At 37.9% G+C, this 20,338-nt stretch overlaps 1 protein-coding gene across 2 annotated transcripts in view; it reads left to right on the forward strand.

Moving 5' to 3' along the window:
* Positions 1-17,034, forward strand: part of pitx2 (paired-like homeodomain 2) — a 31,337-nt gene extending 14,303 nt beyond the window's left edge. The window contains exons 1-3 of one of the 2 annotated variants that reach the window (NM_001164924.1): positions 7,183-7,578; positions 9,246-9,460; positions 14,643-15,355. In NM_001164924.1, the coding sequence (NP_001158396.1) occupies positions 7,383-7,578; positions 9,246-9,460; positions 14,643-15,152 (921 nt within the window). In that variant the 5' untranslated portion in view covers positions 7,183-7,382 and the 3' untranslated portion in view covers positions 15,153-15,355. Of the gene's footprint in view, positions 1-7,182; positions 7,579-9,245; positions 9,461-14,642 lie in introns of those variants that run through there. The other variant, XM_085493469.1, reaches the window with a different exon arrangement.
* The last annotated feature ends 3,304 nt before the right edge of the window (positions 17,035-20,338 follow it).

A 20,338-nucleotide genomic window follows, 5' to 3' on the forward strand; every position in this document is an offset into this window, starting at 1 on the left:
AATATTACATAACCACCCAAGCACGCAAGTATACCCGTTAGTCTAAGAGTCCACCATGATAGGTCAGCTGTGTGCTAAATCGTAAACATCCTAAAACAAAGTGGCGATCATCAATATGAAGAAGAAAACATCCTAGCCCCATTCAGACATACAACATGCAGCTAGTTTACGAGCGCGGTTGTTGAATTGACGCCATTTAGGAGCGTCGGTAACAATTGCCCTTTGTTTTAAGTAGTTCTTAGAGAAAACAATACTTAATATAAATGTTAAAACAAGTAATTAATCGGAGAATGGTGGCGGTCTAAGTTGCGTCCTTCGGTGTAAACAGTTTGAAGGCTCTATTTGCCTATACCTATATTGTAATAAGGCTATTATCAAGGGCACAAAGGTGTCAAGCACATTAAAATGTTAATTATCTTTGTGGGGCATAAAATTGACAAGTTCATTGCGTATTTTTATTTATTGGCTGTGACATTGGGCTCTCTCAAGTTCATTAATTTGAAATGGCAAATTGTCATATCATTGAAACCCTGCTGCCTATCCAAGTGGCAACCATGGTTCTCGTCATAAAGTAATTAAACTACTTGGTTTATAAACATCACAAAATACCTTTCTTTTAAAAGAAATATGTTATTATTGCATAAACATACAAATAAATAAATAAATAAATAAATAAATAAATAAATAAATAAATAAATAAATAAATAAATAAATAAATAAATAAATAAATAAATAAATAAATAAATAAATAAATAAATAAATAAATAAATAAATAAATAAATAAATGAAAAAACGAAATAAATAAAGAAAGATGTTGTTAACACAAATCCTTATAATTATAATAATTTGCGATATTTGTTTCACTTTCTGTGTAGTTTTATCTAACTGACGCCCTCTCAATCACAGCTTATAAGGACATTACAAAAAAGATAATAATATATAGTTATATTTCAAAGCCTTTGTTTGTTATCAACAATAACATTACAGATTATAGATGAATACAGTAAAACAGCAGAATAATTGTGACAACCATTTTAAAGAAATAAAAATATTCTGAATAGTGTGCAATTCACTCTATTGGCGAGAAATGTCATGCAATGTTCCTACGTGTAATGATCTTGATTTCCAAGCACCAGATTCAGCAATTCTGTCATAGAAAATCGTGACTGACTTGTTAGTAATACTTTTCCTTTTTACTTGAGTAGTATTTTGAAAATTTTCGTTTTTTGGGATTCAACTCTAGCACCACATACCGATTAACCGGCGCGGTGAATTACCAAAAACTGTAATAAATCAAACAAACACCACATTTTGTTAAATCCACTACATGATTTTCTTTTTTAAGGCTTGGGTTAAAACCTACGAATTATCATCAAAACAAAGAGTATGTAATACAGTTTAACACGACCTAGTATATCTAAAGCCTTATAATACGTCATATGGCTTCACGAACGGGGATTCGCCTTGCCAAAATGCGCAGTCATGACATACTGAGCCTTCGATGTAACGGGTGAACGAGAAAATATCATCATGTAGAGGATTTCGTCGTCAAAATGTTCGATTCAACGGCTTTGTAAAAATCAGGGGTTAACGTGGGACCTACTCGTGATGGCTTTGTTATAGCCCACCAAAATGCTTTCACGTAAAATCGCTCGGCGCAACAAACGAATAAACAATCCCAAATATGGATAAATGTGATGATGGTAGCACGATCCAACCGAATCTTGGATCATGCAAAGTTGTTGAACAAATCCGTTAAAGGTCACGGATGATGGTGGAAAATCGTCAAATTTGAATCCACATTTGTCTAGATCACCGTTGGGGATTATTCCAAAACTCCTAGACAACCGATACGACTCTGTAACAATGCCGCAGATACCGCTGTGCAAGCTTTGGGTGTATTGAAAAAGATCTCCAAGCTCGTTCTCGTTCACCCAATAGAAGATTCACGTGAATGCAGGGTTAACCAAATAGTCTCATAATGGTTTCAAGGATCAAATATACAAGAAATAGTTCAACACGAGATTTTGTTTATGTTCTTCAGTTATCTCCTTGCTGCTCCGATTCAGCTTTCAACAAACGCGTTTTTTCAAATGACTGCCTGGGATCATCAATAATACAAGCTCCAACGCCCTGTCATTTCCTTTAATGTTCATGACGTTTTACACAGTCTTGTACACTGTGCGGGAACGCAACATACATAGCGGTCAGAGTAATTGTACTGTAATTACGGTTTGTAATATCTGATTATGAAGATGCACACGTCTTGTGTGTGTTTGAATGTTAGCATATTTGGAGTCATCTCCTTTACTTGCTAAGAAGACAATGTGTAGTGAAACTTCGTAAGAGTCACGGTGTTGTTTAGAGAAAGTACATAATGAATTATAATATTGCAGTGTGTCACAGAAAATGGACGAATAATACTAGAATACCTATAAAATGTGTGCTTACTGTACCATTAGTAAGATCTGAATCTCACTTCCCTTGCAAAGAACACTACCCTAATTGACGAGTAGTTTGACTTTAATACCGTTTCTGTTTTGTTCTGACCAACTCATCGATTTACCCACCTACAAATCATCGAACTGTCAAAACGGTGAAATTTGCAAATCGTTTCCATTCCATCGAGCGTAATTCCTTAATGTTGGACATTTTAACTGCACACTGGCAGAGGGGGATTAAGAAGTCCATTTCTTTAGCATCACAGCTAACGTCGTAAAGTACCCGCTGACATTTCCCATCGCGAAGAGACCAGAGCTTCTCTTCAAGCCCCCAAAACAATGAAACATTTCTCCTTCAACTTAAGATAGCATTGTTCGATGATTGGGAGCACAATACAATAATTCGCCGCAACGGCGGACGGTACCTTAATATAAGGGGGGGGGGGAGAGTGTCGGAGGAGGTGGGTGCTAGAGAGGGGGGGGGGCATGTGACACACTGCAGATTATATGTATAATACAACAATACAGATTGAATTGCGTGTTTTGATTCAACGAGTACGGCAAAATATTAGAACGGCGTTACCATTGTGTGAGAAGGTGGTTACAATCATGTCAGTATGTTTGATATTATTTTAACAAATATTATTATATTGAAAATAAACGGCGCGAATTCGTATAAATTGAATTGCATTTTGTTTGCAATATTACTGTGCATCTCTCCTGTCATTATTCTAGCTTGTCGTCTGCGCGGAATTGTATTAGTTTAGTCAGAAATATGCTATATGTGTATTGCCATTAAACCCCGACCAAAAACAATTATAATCACTCTGCTTATTTCTATTAAAACAACGGTTATTTTCCGTTAAATCATTAGGAGAAGAGCTAAACTGTCCCCTACTAATACTAGTCTTAATATCGCATCTAAATGTGAGCTTTTGAAAGACTGAGCCAGACACAACGGCCATCATTAATCTTGCGTATGCACCTTGATGACGGCTCTCAGAATTATGCAACGGTCAAATTTTTATTTTTTGACTTAATTGTTTCATTTCATGGTATATTTTTTGCGCCGATGTGAGTATGCAGCTGTGGTATGTTGGGTATAAAGCCTACCTTGGAGTGGTGGGAATAAATCCTTCCCTGGTGTGGTGGGCATGGAGCCTTCTTTGGGTGGCGGGTACGGTGCCTACACTAGTGTGGCGGGTATGGAGCTTTTTGTGGTGTGGTGGGTATGGAGTTTACCCCATGGTGTGGCGGGTATAAGGCCTGCCTTGGTGTGGCGGGTATGGAGTTTACCCCATGGTGTGGCGGGTATAAGGCCTGCCTTGGTGTGGCGGGTATGGAGTTTACCCCATGGTGTGGCGGGTATAAGGCCTGCCTTGGTGTGGCGGGTATGGAGCTTTTTTTGGTGTGGTGGGTATGGAGTTTACCATATTGTGATGGGTACTATAATGCCCGCAGTGATGTGGCGTTTATGGCGCCTGCTGAGGTGTATCGGACAAGTATGGAGTCTACTGTGGTGTGGTGGGTAGGGAATTTAGCGTGGTGTGGCGGGTATGAGGCCTATCCCGGTGCTTACCGAGAACGCACATATTCATGGCGTAGTTAGTAAAGATTTCCGCGAATTCTTATAACGTACTGGTCAGTTTGGTACAATATGGGTACGCCCGCCCTTACTCTTTAAATAGGAAACATGCACCCTGCTTTCGTGGGCATATTATTATCGTTAGTCATCAGATTTGGAATCAAGTATCTATGCTTCCTCACTTCAATGTCATACAAAAGATGCATATTTTAGAATTTGAGATATCTTCTAGCCACCAGTTATTCTAAGTGCATTTGTTAACTGACTGCAATGTAAGGGCGTAGACCGTATACTTGTTCAATATTTAAGCTGTTGCGAACATCAAATTACTATTACTTAAACTGTGTATGTTTTTTCCTAATTACCTCCCGACCGAACACGTGTTGGTGACGACGGTCTTGTATAATTCGCCCTATGCGTAGGCGTGGTACTTACATTTGGGTGTTAGGAGGGGCTATTTATTACATCTTTCATACACTTTGGTATTTTACATCTATTAGTCGTAAGATATCAATAAGGATGGACCAATTAGACTAGTGATTACGACTGTGTTTGTTTTTCTGCGGAAAAAGGAAACATACTTAATTAAATAAAAATGATGTGTGTGCATATATACTAGTACATCTTCTACGTTAAACAGCGACATTTTTTAGACTTCGTCAGATCACGAAGCTGCTCAGTTTAATATAACCATCATCGGAAATGCCACACCAGCTCAGCTTCTCAAAGCCTTTATTAAAATATCTCAGAAGTTCAGCATAATTTCGGAGAAATGGGTTTATTCTTTGTAACTTGGTGTTTTTATTTAATTTCTGTGTAAGTACTGTTTTGTGTATGTTTGGTTCAAAATCATCAGAAAGTTATGATATATCACGTGACAAATGAGCAATAATTGCAGTGTTGTAATTGTAGAAACAGTATTCCGATCTGTATAAACAATCGCGAATGGATCAGTTCTGCTCACAGCTGATTTTGACAGCGATTTGGAACTCGTGTGATCGATCCAGCCCTTCGGTATACGTGGTTGAAAAGGACCGATGGATTTACGCTGGAAATTAACTTTCGTGTGTTTTCCAGTTGATTCACGATCCCTGTTATTAATCATGTTTTCCCATGTACTATGCACTGAATCGACTCAATTCTAACGGGAAGAGAAACATAAGCGATGAAGACTTTTGAAGCAATCTGAGATGAAATTCGACTTGTAGACGGTAACGCAGTAAAGATTAGTAGAAACACATTGATGTAAATAGTGGGGAGCATAATTTCAAAACAACACATAAATACATATGCTATATATCATAACAACCGTGACAACAACGACAACGGCGCATTATCAACTCCCTCAGTGGTTCAACGCCGTGCCTTATCGTTTTAAATCTTCAATTGAGAATGTTTAAGAAAAAAATGCTATACGCACTTTAAGTAATATTGCTAAAAGCATTTTTGTAACTGTTTTTTATAATGGTGCGGGTGGATTAAATACACATATAAACATAGTTACAAGTCACTGGTAACGCTTATTCATGAAAAATCTGTTCCTACCATATCGTTGCAGCCAATCATGATTTGTGATATCCAAAATGAATTCCATTTTCCTGAACTATCATTTCCCTTCCTGACTCTCTAATTTTTCTCTATCTCTATTTTGTTACGGCCAAAGGAAACCATGTCGAGAACAGAGCACAGTCGTAAGTACTAATAACATACGCCGCCCCAACAGCTATCCTTCTAATCAAAATAACATATACAAGTATACTTGAGGGACGGTGACTTAAAGTATAATTCCTACCTCCCTGTGATTTGTCTTCGCTGCCCCAACTACGCAGACCGTCGCGATGCAAACGTGTCAGTCATGATGCGTGCTGATGCATGTGTGTTGGTGGGATCGAGGCACGGCGGCCAATACGATTGTGCATCTATCTCCATCACCGCGCATTACTAATGTTCAATTCACGCGTATACACAATAATAATTACTATATCAAATCGCATTTTACTAGTATAACTTGATTTGTTCAAATGCGTGAAGCAGCATATAGAGTCCATGCCATCACTTATGTTTTAATGGCCATTGTACAACACCTCATATCATCGCGATATTTGTAACTGGTTAGAAAAAGTAGTACATAATTTTGTAAGATTTTCTTCATGAAATATACTGAGACGAGACTGCAGTTTACGTTTCAGATGATGTATAAACTGGATTTATTTATCGATAACTTGTTAAAGCAGCGATAAAACAGAGCTCATACAATAGGCTGTATACGCACCGTAATTTTAAACTATGAGCGTGGCAACAGTTATTGGATGTCAAGTCTCGCAACTGTTCCTGTCGTATTCGTTTCAGGCATTATTTAATAAAAACTGTATTCGATTTTTTTGAAAAAGATGGGAATTATCTCGAAGCCACTATTAGCTGTCAAGAACATGCCTCCATGCCTTGAAACTGGTTTAAAGACTTAATGGCAGTTTACTGAGGCCTTGATCCGACTGATACAGTTGCAGATCTTTTAGTGGGTGGTTGCTATCGACTCTTGAATTCTAATCGTTGAGAGCAGTTTTTTGTCGGAATCAAAGAAGGATTATCCTTGCTAGTATAACTGAACCTAAAAAGCTTGTCATATGCAGCACATAGACAGGTGCTTTTGATCGCTTATACTTCATGTCGCGTTTTTATTTCTGCCGTACGTTCTTAAGACGTAGTTTCTACCGCGTCTAACAATTCGTTTTTCCTTCGAATCCCACTTAAGCACCCGACAGATAAGTACTGCGCGCCGGGATTTCTTTTCGGAGCACAATTAAATTGTGTGTGATTTTTCCCGATTTGGGGTGGTAAGCTTCGTTATTATGTTGAATTAACAATCTGAGATTCTGTCGAGGGATTTGTTCCCTCCTTCATCGTTATTCAAGCGAGTACTGGGGGCGGTGTTTCGAACATGATTTCTTGCCAAACAAACGCCACACAAGGACTAAAGGCATAACTTCTCTGGCATGACAGCGCCGCTGATTGGTTTGCCGCGTGCATTACGGATATAATGGTCTCCCTGTAGTGACGTCACCACGCTCAAAGGTGACAAGAGAGGGTGAGTTTTAGCAAACCCGCGCATGGTACAAGTCTCACATTAAGCTGCTTGCAAACACAACGGTGTAGGACAGAAGACGGAGCGGTATTACACTTAACACTCGTGAGTCCCAGCAAGAGCGTGGTGATTTAGTGGCGACCAACACACACCTAAGCCGGACAATCCACAGACCTATGCTAGGCTTAACTTCGCCTTACAACTCCACCGCCCACCGACTCAGAAACTTGGAACGCGGGTGAAACAGATAATCTGTCCTAATTGATAAGTTAGCATGGAAGTTGGACTAAACGACCATTCCCTGACGACTCTTGAAGAGCTAGTCAGTGGTGATACAACTCACAGTCAAGTTGGCATGGCAGAGATACAGTCCATTCAGACCTCAGCTGGGACTACCTCCACAGCAACAGAGAGGACGTCCAGCGCATCGACTACCTGCAGCAGGGCGGACAGCAACGCCGATCATATAGGTAGTGTGTACAGTCCCTCTACACTTCGAACCTTATTCTTAACGTGTTCTATATTTACTTCATATCGGTATTGCCGGTTTATGCAGTCGCTATATATTTTTTTTATTAACGGGTCTTATTCACCAAATATTAACGCCCTCCCCTTCATATCGATGTCTAAATTGGAAAAGATATGTGGCAAATTAACTTTTCCGAACGCGGGCGATTTTTTCATTAACTGTATTGTTGTGCCTTTAATTGCGAGTTCGGGACGTTGTGACGATTCCCCGGACACTGCTTGTGCAATTTAAAGTCAAAATTCGATATTGTACCACCATAAAAACACTATTGTTAAAACTGTTATGACGTTTATTGCTGTTAGGGGTAATTTGGGTCTCATTGGGGGACGAATCCCCCCCCCCCGATAACCATAATTGGGTGTTATTTATCGCGATGTGTGTGAGAAGTAATCAAAGTTTATCGGTAGAAATTTGAAAAAAAAATTGTCTGAAACTGTTTTAAAATATGGGGATATATTTATCTTCCAATACATATCTGTCGTTATTGTCACAACCATATATTCAATCACCCAATGTTCGTTTATCACAATCAGTGTTTGTGTACCTATCCACTGCCGAGTGGACTATTTGACGGCTACACCTGTTACCACACCTACGAACCGACCGACCGATTGCCGACCACGTAAAGTTCTCGCGCTTATGCGAACCACTGATCATGTCATCGGCCACGCGTCTTTCTCGTTTGAAGATGCCACATTGATTCTGTGAACCTCCACGAGCACGCACCGCCCCATTGTCAGTCGGGCAATAAAAATACAAAGAATTGTCGGTACAATTCACTTTGTCTATGCGTTGTATTCTTTTCTAAGTAGTCCGGATTTCCTCTTGCATTGAATTCTTCACAGTTGTAATCGGTGCAAATTATCCTACATCATGTAGTGGCAGTATAAGTCAGCTCCCAAATTCTATACTAAGAGAGACACTTGACATGATCCACGCACACAATACACTGTGTTTTCAACCAAAGATACCCAGTTTAAATAGTGAACGCGCTAGTAGAATGATTGACCCATTAAATAGCTAAATATAGGGTGATAATACAATTAACGGTAAACAAAAAATAAACGATTTTTTATTCAATATAGCTAACTGCAGGTACTTGATGATAAAACATTTTTGGGTAAAGCGGGATATTACTCACAACGTATGTTTGCATTTCTTGCCAACATGTGTTCTTAAAACCAAGTAAACACGATTTGCTGTATACACGTTTGAACAAGAAACAGTTACTGATTATATACAGAACTCCCTAAAAATGACCAATTTAATTGACATTTTCAGTGAAATTTTAGCACGTGTCATTAGACGGAAAACATAACGGCTTCGGCGTTATTCACCTACCGGGCTCGCAGCATTTTTATTTCGGCAACGATATCACAATTACAAATATACCAAAAAGGTTACCCAAGTTACTTATACAAACTTAAATTTTGCTGTAATTTTCATTTACTCGGATTCTACTAAATTAAAGAAAATCAGAATTATGATTCTTTTTTTTTTATTCTGGACGTTCTACACTTCCATAGTATTTCACATCGACTCATCTCATTCGCCCAGACTGAACAAAAATAAATATTTTTTTAAAATTTTTATTCCAATATTATGTAGACTCTTCGGAGACCAGAGCATCGACAAACGAAGACAATGGCCCAGAGGACGACCTTAGAAAGAGGAGCAATCGGCGTCAGCGAAGGCAGAGAACGCACTTTACGAGTCAACAACTACAAGAACTCGAAGCCCATTTTGCTAGAAATCGGTATCCTGATATGTCTACAAGAGAAGAGATTTCAGCCTGGACAAACCTAACCGAACAGCGAGTTAGAGTAAGTTATGTTCATTTTTAAAAATAAATATGATTATTGTGATTATGTGTCGAAACGCCGTCAATATTACGTCAGTAAATGGCCTCATATTAAAGAGTACCATAACAGTTGAACCGAATATGAAAAATCAAAATAAAGAATAACTTTAGTAAGTGCAGGCGATCAATAAAACGAATTTCCTTTTTACGTGTTTACGAAATTGGTTAATAATTGTAAATACATGTACATTGACAGTAAACGATACGATGACTAAAATATTGAGCTACCCATCAAACGACTTTATGACGAGCTTCGACTTGGGAACATATTTACTGACAGGGGGAATATATACTTCTCGCTAGATGTGAAAAAACGATATCCTGATGGTTGGCAACGATAAGAGATACTCTTGTCAATTCTAGCAAATTCGATAAAGTGTCACCACGGCATTAGGGAGTTACCATGGTAATTAAACCTGATGAAAATTACATGTTTATATTACAAGTAATAATGTCCTTTGAGTTCTATACTCCCCTCGCAGGTGCATGTAATTGTTAGTATTACCAAATAGACAAACATGCAATTCGCTTCATTTCTAGAATAAACTCACCGTAATGTTGAATTTGAAGTAATCTAAACAATCAAAATTATACTTTGATTTTTTTTACGAATTCCAAAATTTGTTTGGATTTAAGCCTACATCTTTTCCCTACTCTAATTTTTAAATTCGGGTTGATTAGAGTAAAACAGTAAACTTAGATCATTCGAGTATATACTGCAGAGACATGACGGACATAGTGGTTTGCCGGGGTATCTGATGATGGGTGTCTGCGCGCGTCGCACGAGCATAGTGGTTTGCCGGGGTATCTGATGATGGGTGTCTGCGCGCGTCGCAGTTTTGCAGTTAAGGCCATTCCACTGCTAATATGAAAATAATACGAGTTTTGTTTAATTTTAAATTAAAGGGGAGAGAAAATAGAAAATTTGCAAAACCATTTTAGCCCTTTTGTTGAGAGATTTCATCAACGGGTGATGGATGCATTCAGGCAGAGGTGGCAGATGTTGACGGCACGTAGCTCCCTGAATGACGGCAGCGTAAATTGAAAATTAGAACAACTTTTCACTCTCCCGAGTTAATGTGTGTAATAATGACGACGAGGCGCTCCACTTGTTACTTGGTCAGAGATGTTCTCTACGTTTCACCTATAACTAACATAAACCTGTTTTTCTCGGTGAAAGACAATTTTCAATTCAAGTGTTATCGAAAAAATAACTTCATCGCACACTCGACTTCAGATAGCGCTATGACATTGTAAGTAGAATAAATGCTCTCAGATTCTTGTTTTTTTCTATAGAGGCACAGCACGCACCAATAATGCACGCATTAAAGCACAATCTCTAATCATGATGCAAAATGCAAATTATTGCAATTCGATTAAAAGTAGCCTCTCGTTTTATCACATTTCTAATGATTAAACTATTGTTTCAATGTTTTCATAACATATAATAACTTAATTAAAAAAATAATCGTTGTGGAAATGTACATGACAATGTATGTTCATTAAAACAAAACAAAACATACATATCAAGTTTGAAACAAAAACAAATTAAACAGTAGTAGACAGTGTTTTAAGTATTGACAGTATGAAACATGTTTCGTAGTTTGAAACTACTCCGAAAGTTTTGTTTTCATACCCATATTAATTCGCTATCTTCTGTAGCCGAAGTCGGAAGATTAAAATAAATCCCGAACAAAACCTGGCTATGCGTAATCTCATTTGTTAACATCATGCGATGTTGTATGAGAAAGTCCTAACGAAAGCTTCAAATTAAGTCAACTTTTATCCAAAAGCTTTAGCTCGACTTTTATGTGGATTTATCAGTAAATCTACCGATGAATTTGGAAGAATTGTCAAACCTGTATCGGTCTCCCAAGTCCCCATTCCTCTATAAATATGATTTTCCGCGCCGCCATGCATGGCCAGTGTAATCATGACTGTATCGCCCCTACACGATAATCGAATTCCCCGATCAAAATATCTATGTTTTGATTTACGTGCAGCTTTATCTTACGGTGTTTTACGTAGGTGAAGCCAATTTTACTTTTATTTTCTAGATTTTTTTGTTATATGACTCGAAATTGTATTATCTTCAAGTATATTTGACCAATTTCCTTCTTGGCGCGTTTTATTTTATTGGAAAGTTTTGATTTCGAAGTGGTGGGAATTCGATGAGGCATTAATGAAACGTCACGCAACGCTGGCCAAGACAAACGACGCGATCAACAGATATAGACATCGAAAAGGCGGTCTTAATGAAGCTCGAATGCTCCTGAGCTCAGGCTGAAAATTAAGAGCGCTGACTCAATATTTGAGTCGGGAATTTCACTTCCTCTGAGGGGTTTTGTTATTAAGAAATGAGAGCAACGAACAACAAAGCAGGTGAATATGTTGACTTATTTGGTCACACTATCGATAACACAGAGAACGCTTCAGTTGTTACTCGAGCTCGCGTCATTGAACCCAAATTAGAAATCACACGGAGGCCCCGCAAATTGCCAAAAGGGGCGGGGATAATAGCCTATCACCTCAATAAAAGGATCGCTACAATATCACAGCATTTCTTTTCAAAACTCAGTTTCTATATTCCTAGCCCTCGGCTATGGGTTTTCCAGGCGGTTAGCGGTCTGTGTAACCGGGAATTGCAAGCATACAGCGCAGAATAGAACATGCACCAGCGTATGGCTTTGTCCAGCTTTAGGCGAATTAAAACACAATAAAGAGAAAAATGAGTCGGGAAAATGACGGCGATACTTGTAATGATGTCAACGGGCCTATGATTCCTAAATAGCGTCCTTGTACTAATAACCGATGTTGCATCTGTTTCGCAAAAGTCGAAGCATCGTTGATTTTCTCCGATTTCCTGATAAATAGGTAGAAATACAAACGTGGACCTGGCACGCATGCGATAAGTGTATAGATTTCTAGTGTCCATATCGATCATTGGAAACACAGACAGCGCGAAATAAAGAAAAAAATAAGTTCTAATTTGGTCAGTGTATAGATAAGTTGCATGATGGGGTACTAATGGCTTGATGACGGTTCTGTTAGTATGGAAGTCAGCCACGCTTGAGCTGTTGCCTCCGTTATATGTGATTTACGTTAGGGACGGCGACTCACTCTGCCTTTCAATATTGATCATTACATTGGGGAGACAGAGAAACACACATGTTGGCCAGATATTCTTACATATTTAATGATACTCATTTCAAATATCTAGACTTCCTTCAAGTACCGATACCTTGGTCAGATTGTATCACAAAATCCAGGGTCGTCAAAATTTTACTGCCTCTTCCAAAAAAATTACGATTTTATTTTAGCGTGTGCTATTTTTGTAATAATAAATACAGCATTTGCGGGAATCAACAAAATTATGCTTTCAGAGATCGCACCTGAAAGCAAAACTAAACTTACATGGAAGGTCACTTTTGCTCTCGCTTAATTGAAGATAAGAAAAAAAACTATTATGGACGTTGATGACACTAACTAGCTATTCTACGGCCTTCATCTTGCAGGGGCTTACATCCGTGTCATCATTACGGTATCACGCCGAATATTTCGCGGGATTAAGTATATTAATAATTCATCTGTAGCGATTTGCGTTCTGAGTTTGAAGTGCTGTTTTATTGTAGTATTATTGTTCCCGAATTGAGATCAGAAAGTGCTCTCATTCAATCATTCCAAGACATGGTTTCAGTTGTATTTGAGGGGATCAGCGACAGAGTAAATTCATTTACTGCCATGGAAGTCGTGATGACGAGGAGGAGTATGTGTGTGTGTGTGTGGGGGGGGGGGGGTATTTGGCTCTCAGTTTGAATGTTATACTGGTTAGGATCCCCAACTCAATGTTTTTTGACAAATGTCACTTCTAAATAATTTAAAATTATGATGTGCGGTTTTTGAATTATGATGGCGTTATTCAACATTTAAAATATACAATGTACCTTCTTCGGAGTCCGTGTATTGATCTATCTTTAAATTCAACAGAAATGTTTACAAAACCATGAAATATACACGGCTATAACAACAAAATTGTTCCATCTGGTAACAAAAATATACGAAGAGAAAACGACGACGGTTGGTTGCTTGTCAAAGGGATACAAGATAGGGTTTGATTGATGGAAGTTCTGAAAGCCAAATAAGGAGCATACACATGACTAGCCATTCCATGAAAGCACAGCGCACAATGTGTTACAAATTCGTTTCTAATGTCCGTGAGATATTCTATTAATGAAGTTGTAACGTCTTCGCAAAACAATAGTAAATCCCGGTGCTTTATCCCCCAAACTGTGCACACGTTCTCTTCAACTTACCCCAAAGTAAACACTAATACAACCCACATAACAATCCTAGTAATCAGCACGCATGTCTTTCAAACTGATGCCATAGATTTCGATTCAGTCGGCTTCAAGAGACAGATAAGTACGCGGTTTTACCCGAACCGTCTGCAGTGGACAAGTGTTTATTTGTAACAGTAACTAAATGCTAAAATCGGATTATTCGCAACAACGAAAACGGTTTGTAAATAATGTTTAGAGATTTACCATGTGCTTGAATTAGTCAATTAGTGGATATAAGATTTACCTCTATAAAAGGGATTATGACAGCTTGCCAACAAAACTGAAACTCTTTATAAGACTCTGAAAATGAATCACATGATTGGGAAGTTTATCAGACATTTATCCCGAATATTTGCAAGCACCATTATAATTGGTTAATCACGGCAGTAATTCATCCTCGTAATTACGCCGTGTTGTCATTTTAATTTAAATTAAAAACACCAAAATGAGACAATGAGCTGGAATGGCATGATTAACGTCATTAATACGCATGACAATACCCGATAAATTCAACGTCGGCACCAACAAACAGCATTAAATTGATATTGAATCGTCGCCGTGTCCAACCTCCTTGTTATTTTTAACTTCATTCCCCAACACTTGCACTATTTAAGTGTTGGGAATTCGTTGTCCAATCCCAATCTTAATTACTTAACATCATAAAATATGCACTTTTCTCTTAGATTGAAATGGCCGCAATTAATTACTGTATTTATTACATGTAAAATGATTCTAAATGTGTGTTTTTTTTCAGTGAAAATGCAAATATCTTGTTTCTAACGACACTCTTCTTTACCGTTCCAGGTTTGGTTTAAGAACCGACGCGCAAAGTGGCGAAAGCGGGAAAGAAACCAACTGAATGAGTATAAGCACCAATTCAGTCACGGTCATTACGGGATGATGACACCCTTTGATGACGGACTCTACTCCACAGGGTATTCATATCACCCAAACAACTGGGTGACAAAGGCCCCAAGCCCACTTGGTTCAAAGGGGTTTCCATGGGCACTCAACTCTATGAATGTCAATCCACTATCAAGTCAATCCATGTGTTTCGGAAACCAGTCAGCGAATGCTGCCAATATGACCACAAGTCTACCAACAATGAACGGCGTGGGAAGCAATCTGAACACTTTCAACAACGCATCGACGTCGTGTCCGTACGGTACCAGTGCCCCACCTTACGTTTATCGAGACCAGTGTTCCAGCAGCATTGCGTCGCTTCGGTTGAAAGCTAACATGGCGAAACAGCCAACACTGAGTTACCCAGTTGCCAGACAAAACCCGACGTTGTCGGCTTGCCAATATGCATGAACTCATCGAATGACATATCCAGCCATTTGACAAGTTGTGTGGGGACATACATAATCTTGGTTGAAGAAACTTAAAGAGACGAACAGACAGAGACACTGTGCTAAGCAAAGGCGGAGAACTAAATGCCGATGCATTTGTTTTTTCTTCAAATAAACGTATTTCCGAAACAGTATATTTCATATTTGTGTTCCCATGAAAACAATCAGTGTTCTATATGTTCCGCTCATGGCAGGTAGGTTCGTACGATGTGAAGAGAAACCACCATTTTGGAAGTTCCTCGTTATTGGAAAGACGAAATTCAACCAGATCCATTTTAACAATCTGCTATTATTGCGTGATGGAATGACATTCGCGTTCTATCTGAACCATATAGGAACTGTTTGCATCTTAGCTTCGTAAACACGAATGGTAGTGAAACTTAGCGTCATCCGTATTTTCAACAATTCTCACTACCACTTTCCGAGTATTCCCTCCACATGTTGATGATGCTTGCCATACACCGCTTACAGATTGAACTTTTAATGTTTATCCATGCACTGTTTTCTATTTTAAATTCTCAGAATTGCTTTTATTAACCATTGGAGAAAACATTTGAAATCGTTCGTGCAATATTAATAACATAATTATGCAGACACACTGTCACCACCTCGTTCTGACTAATCGTCATTACTGACAATTTCCGTAGTATGATTACAGACAACGAATTTTAAATGCCATTTTATATTTATTTAATATTAAGACTATAATTATGCTGTATGAGTGCTTGGGACTAGTCTTTAAAACAATGAACGTTGGTTGTAGTGTTATGCGCCGTTCACAGCCTAAAAGAAGGTTGGGTAGTTTTAATTCGTTTCACGGCCGTTGTCAAAGTGTGTACTTATTAAAATACAGAATGTTGATAGAAAATAACTTTTCTCTGTTAAAATGAACAAAAACACAATATGCTCTTCATTTGGTTCCAAATTATTATTGAATCTGGAGAAGGGTAACTTGCACATTTTAAGATGACGGGGAAATTCTAATTTTTGTCATTGCTCATTTTCAGTCTATATATTTATCATTTATCCGACAGCGAATTGAACACGGCTGACAAACCTGGTGCGTTTTAAAAGAATATTTGCTCATTTAAATAAAAGTATAATTGCTATTGATTTAATTTATTTTGTTACTACAAAGAATATTATGTTTTAAAGAAGATTATGTGTATTTTAAAATATTTTTCACTTGAGTCATTCTTTTTCGAAAATTAACGAAATTTCTTAGCTGTTAATTTCAGATAGATATCTATATTTATTATCAGAAGTACAATCACGTGACAAAATTAGTGTTAAAATCGACAGTTTTCTAATTTAAAGCACAAGATGTAATGATATATTTAGTTTTTGTGGACACCAGTGTTAGCAGGAATCGCATTTCAAGTTTGATGCCGATGTGAATATCTTAACTTGAGGCAAGCTAACATTGCTGGAACTCTACATAGCAGCAACCAACACATTGGAAAAACAATTTCCTACTAATTTAATAATTGACACATCAAATCTGTGCAATTGTTCAGAGGTGAATGTTATCACGTATTTACGCAATTCAAACGACAGTCTGAATACCGTATCCGGGATCTGGAGCAGCGAGAGGATGTGTGGTTGGGATAATATCACCGCCGACTATTATGTACGTTGAAACAAAACGAATCTGATTAGTTTAACGCTAATTACTAATTACTCCGTTTGATAATTTATTCAACTACATTTTACTGAAAATTTTGTCACCTTATTCTGTTTCGTTATAGTTATATAAGGCTCGGTGTGCTCACATTAGCTCTTTTCTCTTACTATGTGTCATGTACGACGTGTGTGCAAATTAAATAAAACCCTTTATTTGTTAATTACTAGTACTCCAATCAGAACGTTTTATTGTATGTTTATTCCGGTGTGGTGTGTAGTACGTGTTTACGTTTAACTGTTACAAGAAACTCCAAACATATTTTGATATTGTTGCCTCCTTGTTGTTAGCCTAAATTTTATGGCTGCCAACACAGAATCAAGTCGTATATACGATACAACCATGACTGTCTCGATAAAGCCCTGATCGAAATAACACTACTTGGCAACTACCGTTATTCTGGTAAATCCGAAAATAAAAGAAGACCCATTTCTGATTAATTGTGTAAACGGCCAAAGGTCAATTACACCATGTTTGGACGAACCAGATTGAATCGCACTAAGTTATCTATGCATATTTGGAACTGTTATTGTTATTTTATAATATTGTATTTTCACCTGAAATATATATAGAAATAGTTAAAGTGAGAATGTGTGATTTCGAAGTAGGAACGCTTAAAACCAAACTATATACTTAAAACTATCATGGTTTTAAGTGTCATTGCCCTAGACTGTCAGAAATCAATTAACTTTTTATATTATGGAAAATAAAGTCGGGACTAGTTATAGCTAAGACTAATTGTATTAAGGTAGATTGTGGGGTATTGAGCGAAATCTCGGTAAACGACACTGTTCCGTTCCTTACAGGATAAAACCCCGCCTTAGTCAGTAATCTTATGGGAGCTCAGAGCAAATTCAAGCTGAGAATTCAACCGTAGTCTCGTTTTGATAAGGACGAGCACGGTTCAGCTAACTTAATAGTCTTGGAGTTTGGTTGATTGGGATGGCATTACGGAGGGGATTAGGAGAAGTACTGATCTGCCTACACGCGCTGACTACTAATAGCTGACCGCGGTGAAGACAACACTTCGGAACGGTTCGAGCAGACCGAGTTGCTGTACTCTCAACGGGCAGAATAGACATTTATTCCGGGGCTGTAATAAATAGTCGTCAGTAGAGATGTCCAAGCAAATCTCTCGGGGATTTGTGTGATATATAGAAACAAGTAAAAATGCATCTCTTTATAGCGAGAGACAGGCTGCATATCACATATGTCGACTACTGACTCTAATTTATCGCCTCAAATTTGCATCGAGCCGTTTTTATCGCCACCCCGATCGGACGCCCCTCTCCCATCAACCAACTAAATCGTCGTTAATCTCCAATCAGAATTTCGCCGTTCTTATTTTTTGATGAAGCGGTCCCCGTGTTTGCCGTCATTTCATATCAGCCATCCGATCGCTCATCGTCGCACTAATGATCGTGTTGCCTTTATTTTTGTGCTTGATTTGTTCCATGAAATGCCGCAATCTGTTCGGTTTGAAACAAAACAACAAACCGGCAATGCGGGCGGATCAACACGAACTCAAATGCCAAAACAAGCATTAAATATATTTTCTTACTTCGATATGCTGTTGATAATTTTTAGTTTTTTTTAAAAAAAAATGAATGTTTGCATTAACTGAGACTCGGGAAGATTCACACATTGTTTTTCACGGAAAGTACCAAATTCAATCATTTTCAAGTTTTTAAACTGTATCAATTTAGAAACCGTTATTAGTTCCAAATTATAAACCGGAAATTAGAGGTCACAAGTTGTCGCATAAATGAAACGATGTGTCAGACTTCTTCAAAAAGTAGCAAATTCGAAGCGAATGAACCGACTGCGGCGGAGGCGAACCGAGGCGTGTCGCGATGATCCTCTCGAATCACTTGAAAAATATTGTCAAGTATGTTCTGATTCAAATACATGCCTGCTGGAGTGCATCTTTTTCAAATAATTTTAAACCAGACATTCCCAACCAGGGTGCCTGAGCATGCGATTAATCGCCTAATTTCTTGACCTGCTATATAATAGTCCCCGTTAAAAATATTGTCTTTCATTGATATAATGTGAAGACAACGTCCCAATTGTCTCGGGATTGCTACTGAAACTATTGGCATTTGGTTTATAGAAATCATTTGGACATTTGCGCTAAAGCTTTGGCGGGAAAATAATCTGGATGTGAAAAACTATTTATCGGTCGTTGGACGGCGTTGCAATTCCCATTGGCAACTCGAAAGCGTGTTTCATCACGTCGTCCTACCGACTCGTGATGATGCTATCTTCGTTTTCTTTTTTTTAAATTAATAAAAAAATTAATAATAAATTCGACATTTGTCATTTTCTTTTATTTAGGTCATATTTCGAGAATAATATCGCGTCGTCAGTGTAATCATTGAATAACAGTGCAATTGTAACAGATGGAAAGGAGAGATAACCTTTCGGAGTTTGTATGAAATGTGACGTACTGCATATCTATTAAACATTTGCGTAGGAACTACACTTATACTGAGACTCAATTGGCACAAAGTAACTCACCAATTATTGTTTCTTCTTTTTAAAATGGTTTTATCCTCTTGACAATTGCCTAGCAACGTACCCTTTAGGTATGACGAGTAGACCACGCTGCCATTTTTGAATATCTGTAAATTCAATTATTTCACTAACTGTTGTGATAATTTAGACACGATTTCTGTGTTACATATTAAGTACAAGTAATAAGAACTGAGGAAAACATTAGTATCGGTAATTCGAAACGAGATGTTTTATATTTATATGCATCATACGGCATATATACGGTGTTCGTCTCAGTCAAGAAGCACACGACACAACACAACACAAACCAACGAAGTGAAAACATAACATCTAAATCAAACGAATTCGAGAGATATTTGAGAAACACGACTTTAATTTGAGTGTATTACTTCCACGAGAACACGTGACACCCTATACCACAACACCACTCAATGCTTTCAAATTTAGCTCGGATTCATTGTTATTAAATTATGACACTCTAACTCCGACGTTACTTGTCTATTTCCCGCGTCAAACATTGGTATGATTTTGTATTACCCTCACATATTGATCGAGGTCGAATGCTTGATGATAAAAAATCTGACGATACCAGAAATATCAATGGAACGTGCCGTGAAAATATTATTACGCACTACTGTCAGCAAAGGCAGACCGCATCGTATCCGTTAATTGTATGTTTGAGATGCCCATATCGTGTTTCCTCTAAAAAACAGACTTACACTTTCATTTAATGAATTGTCAAAAACGGAAAAAAATGTCTAAATGTAAACCTTCAAAAGCAGAACTCGAACAAAAAGGCATATCGATTGAGAAACATTATGATATGCACCCTAATAACCCAACAAAGGGTGTCGTTACGACTCGGCTAAAAGGATTCAACATATATCGTTTTAATTAAGCGTGTCACTTCTGCTACTGGAATGAGCCATTATACATCTAAGCAATTCACA

This window comes from Saccoglossus kowalevskii, chromosome 19 (assembly GCF_978046115.1).
Source record: "Saccoglossus kowalevskii chromosome 19, keSacKowa6.1, whole genome shotgun sequence".
NCBI lineage: Eukaryota > Metazoa > Hemichordata > Enteropneusta > Harrimaniidae > Saccoglossus > Saccoglossus kowalevskii.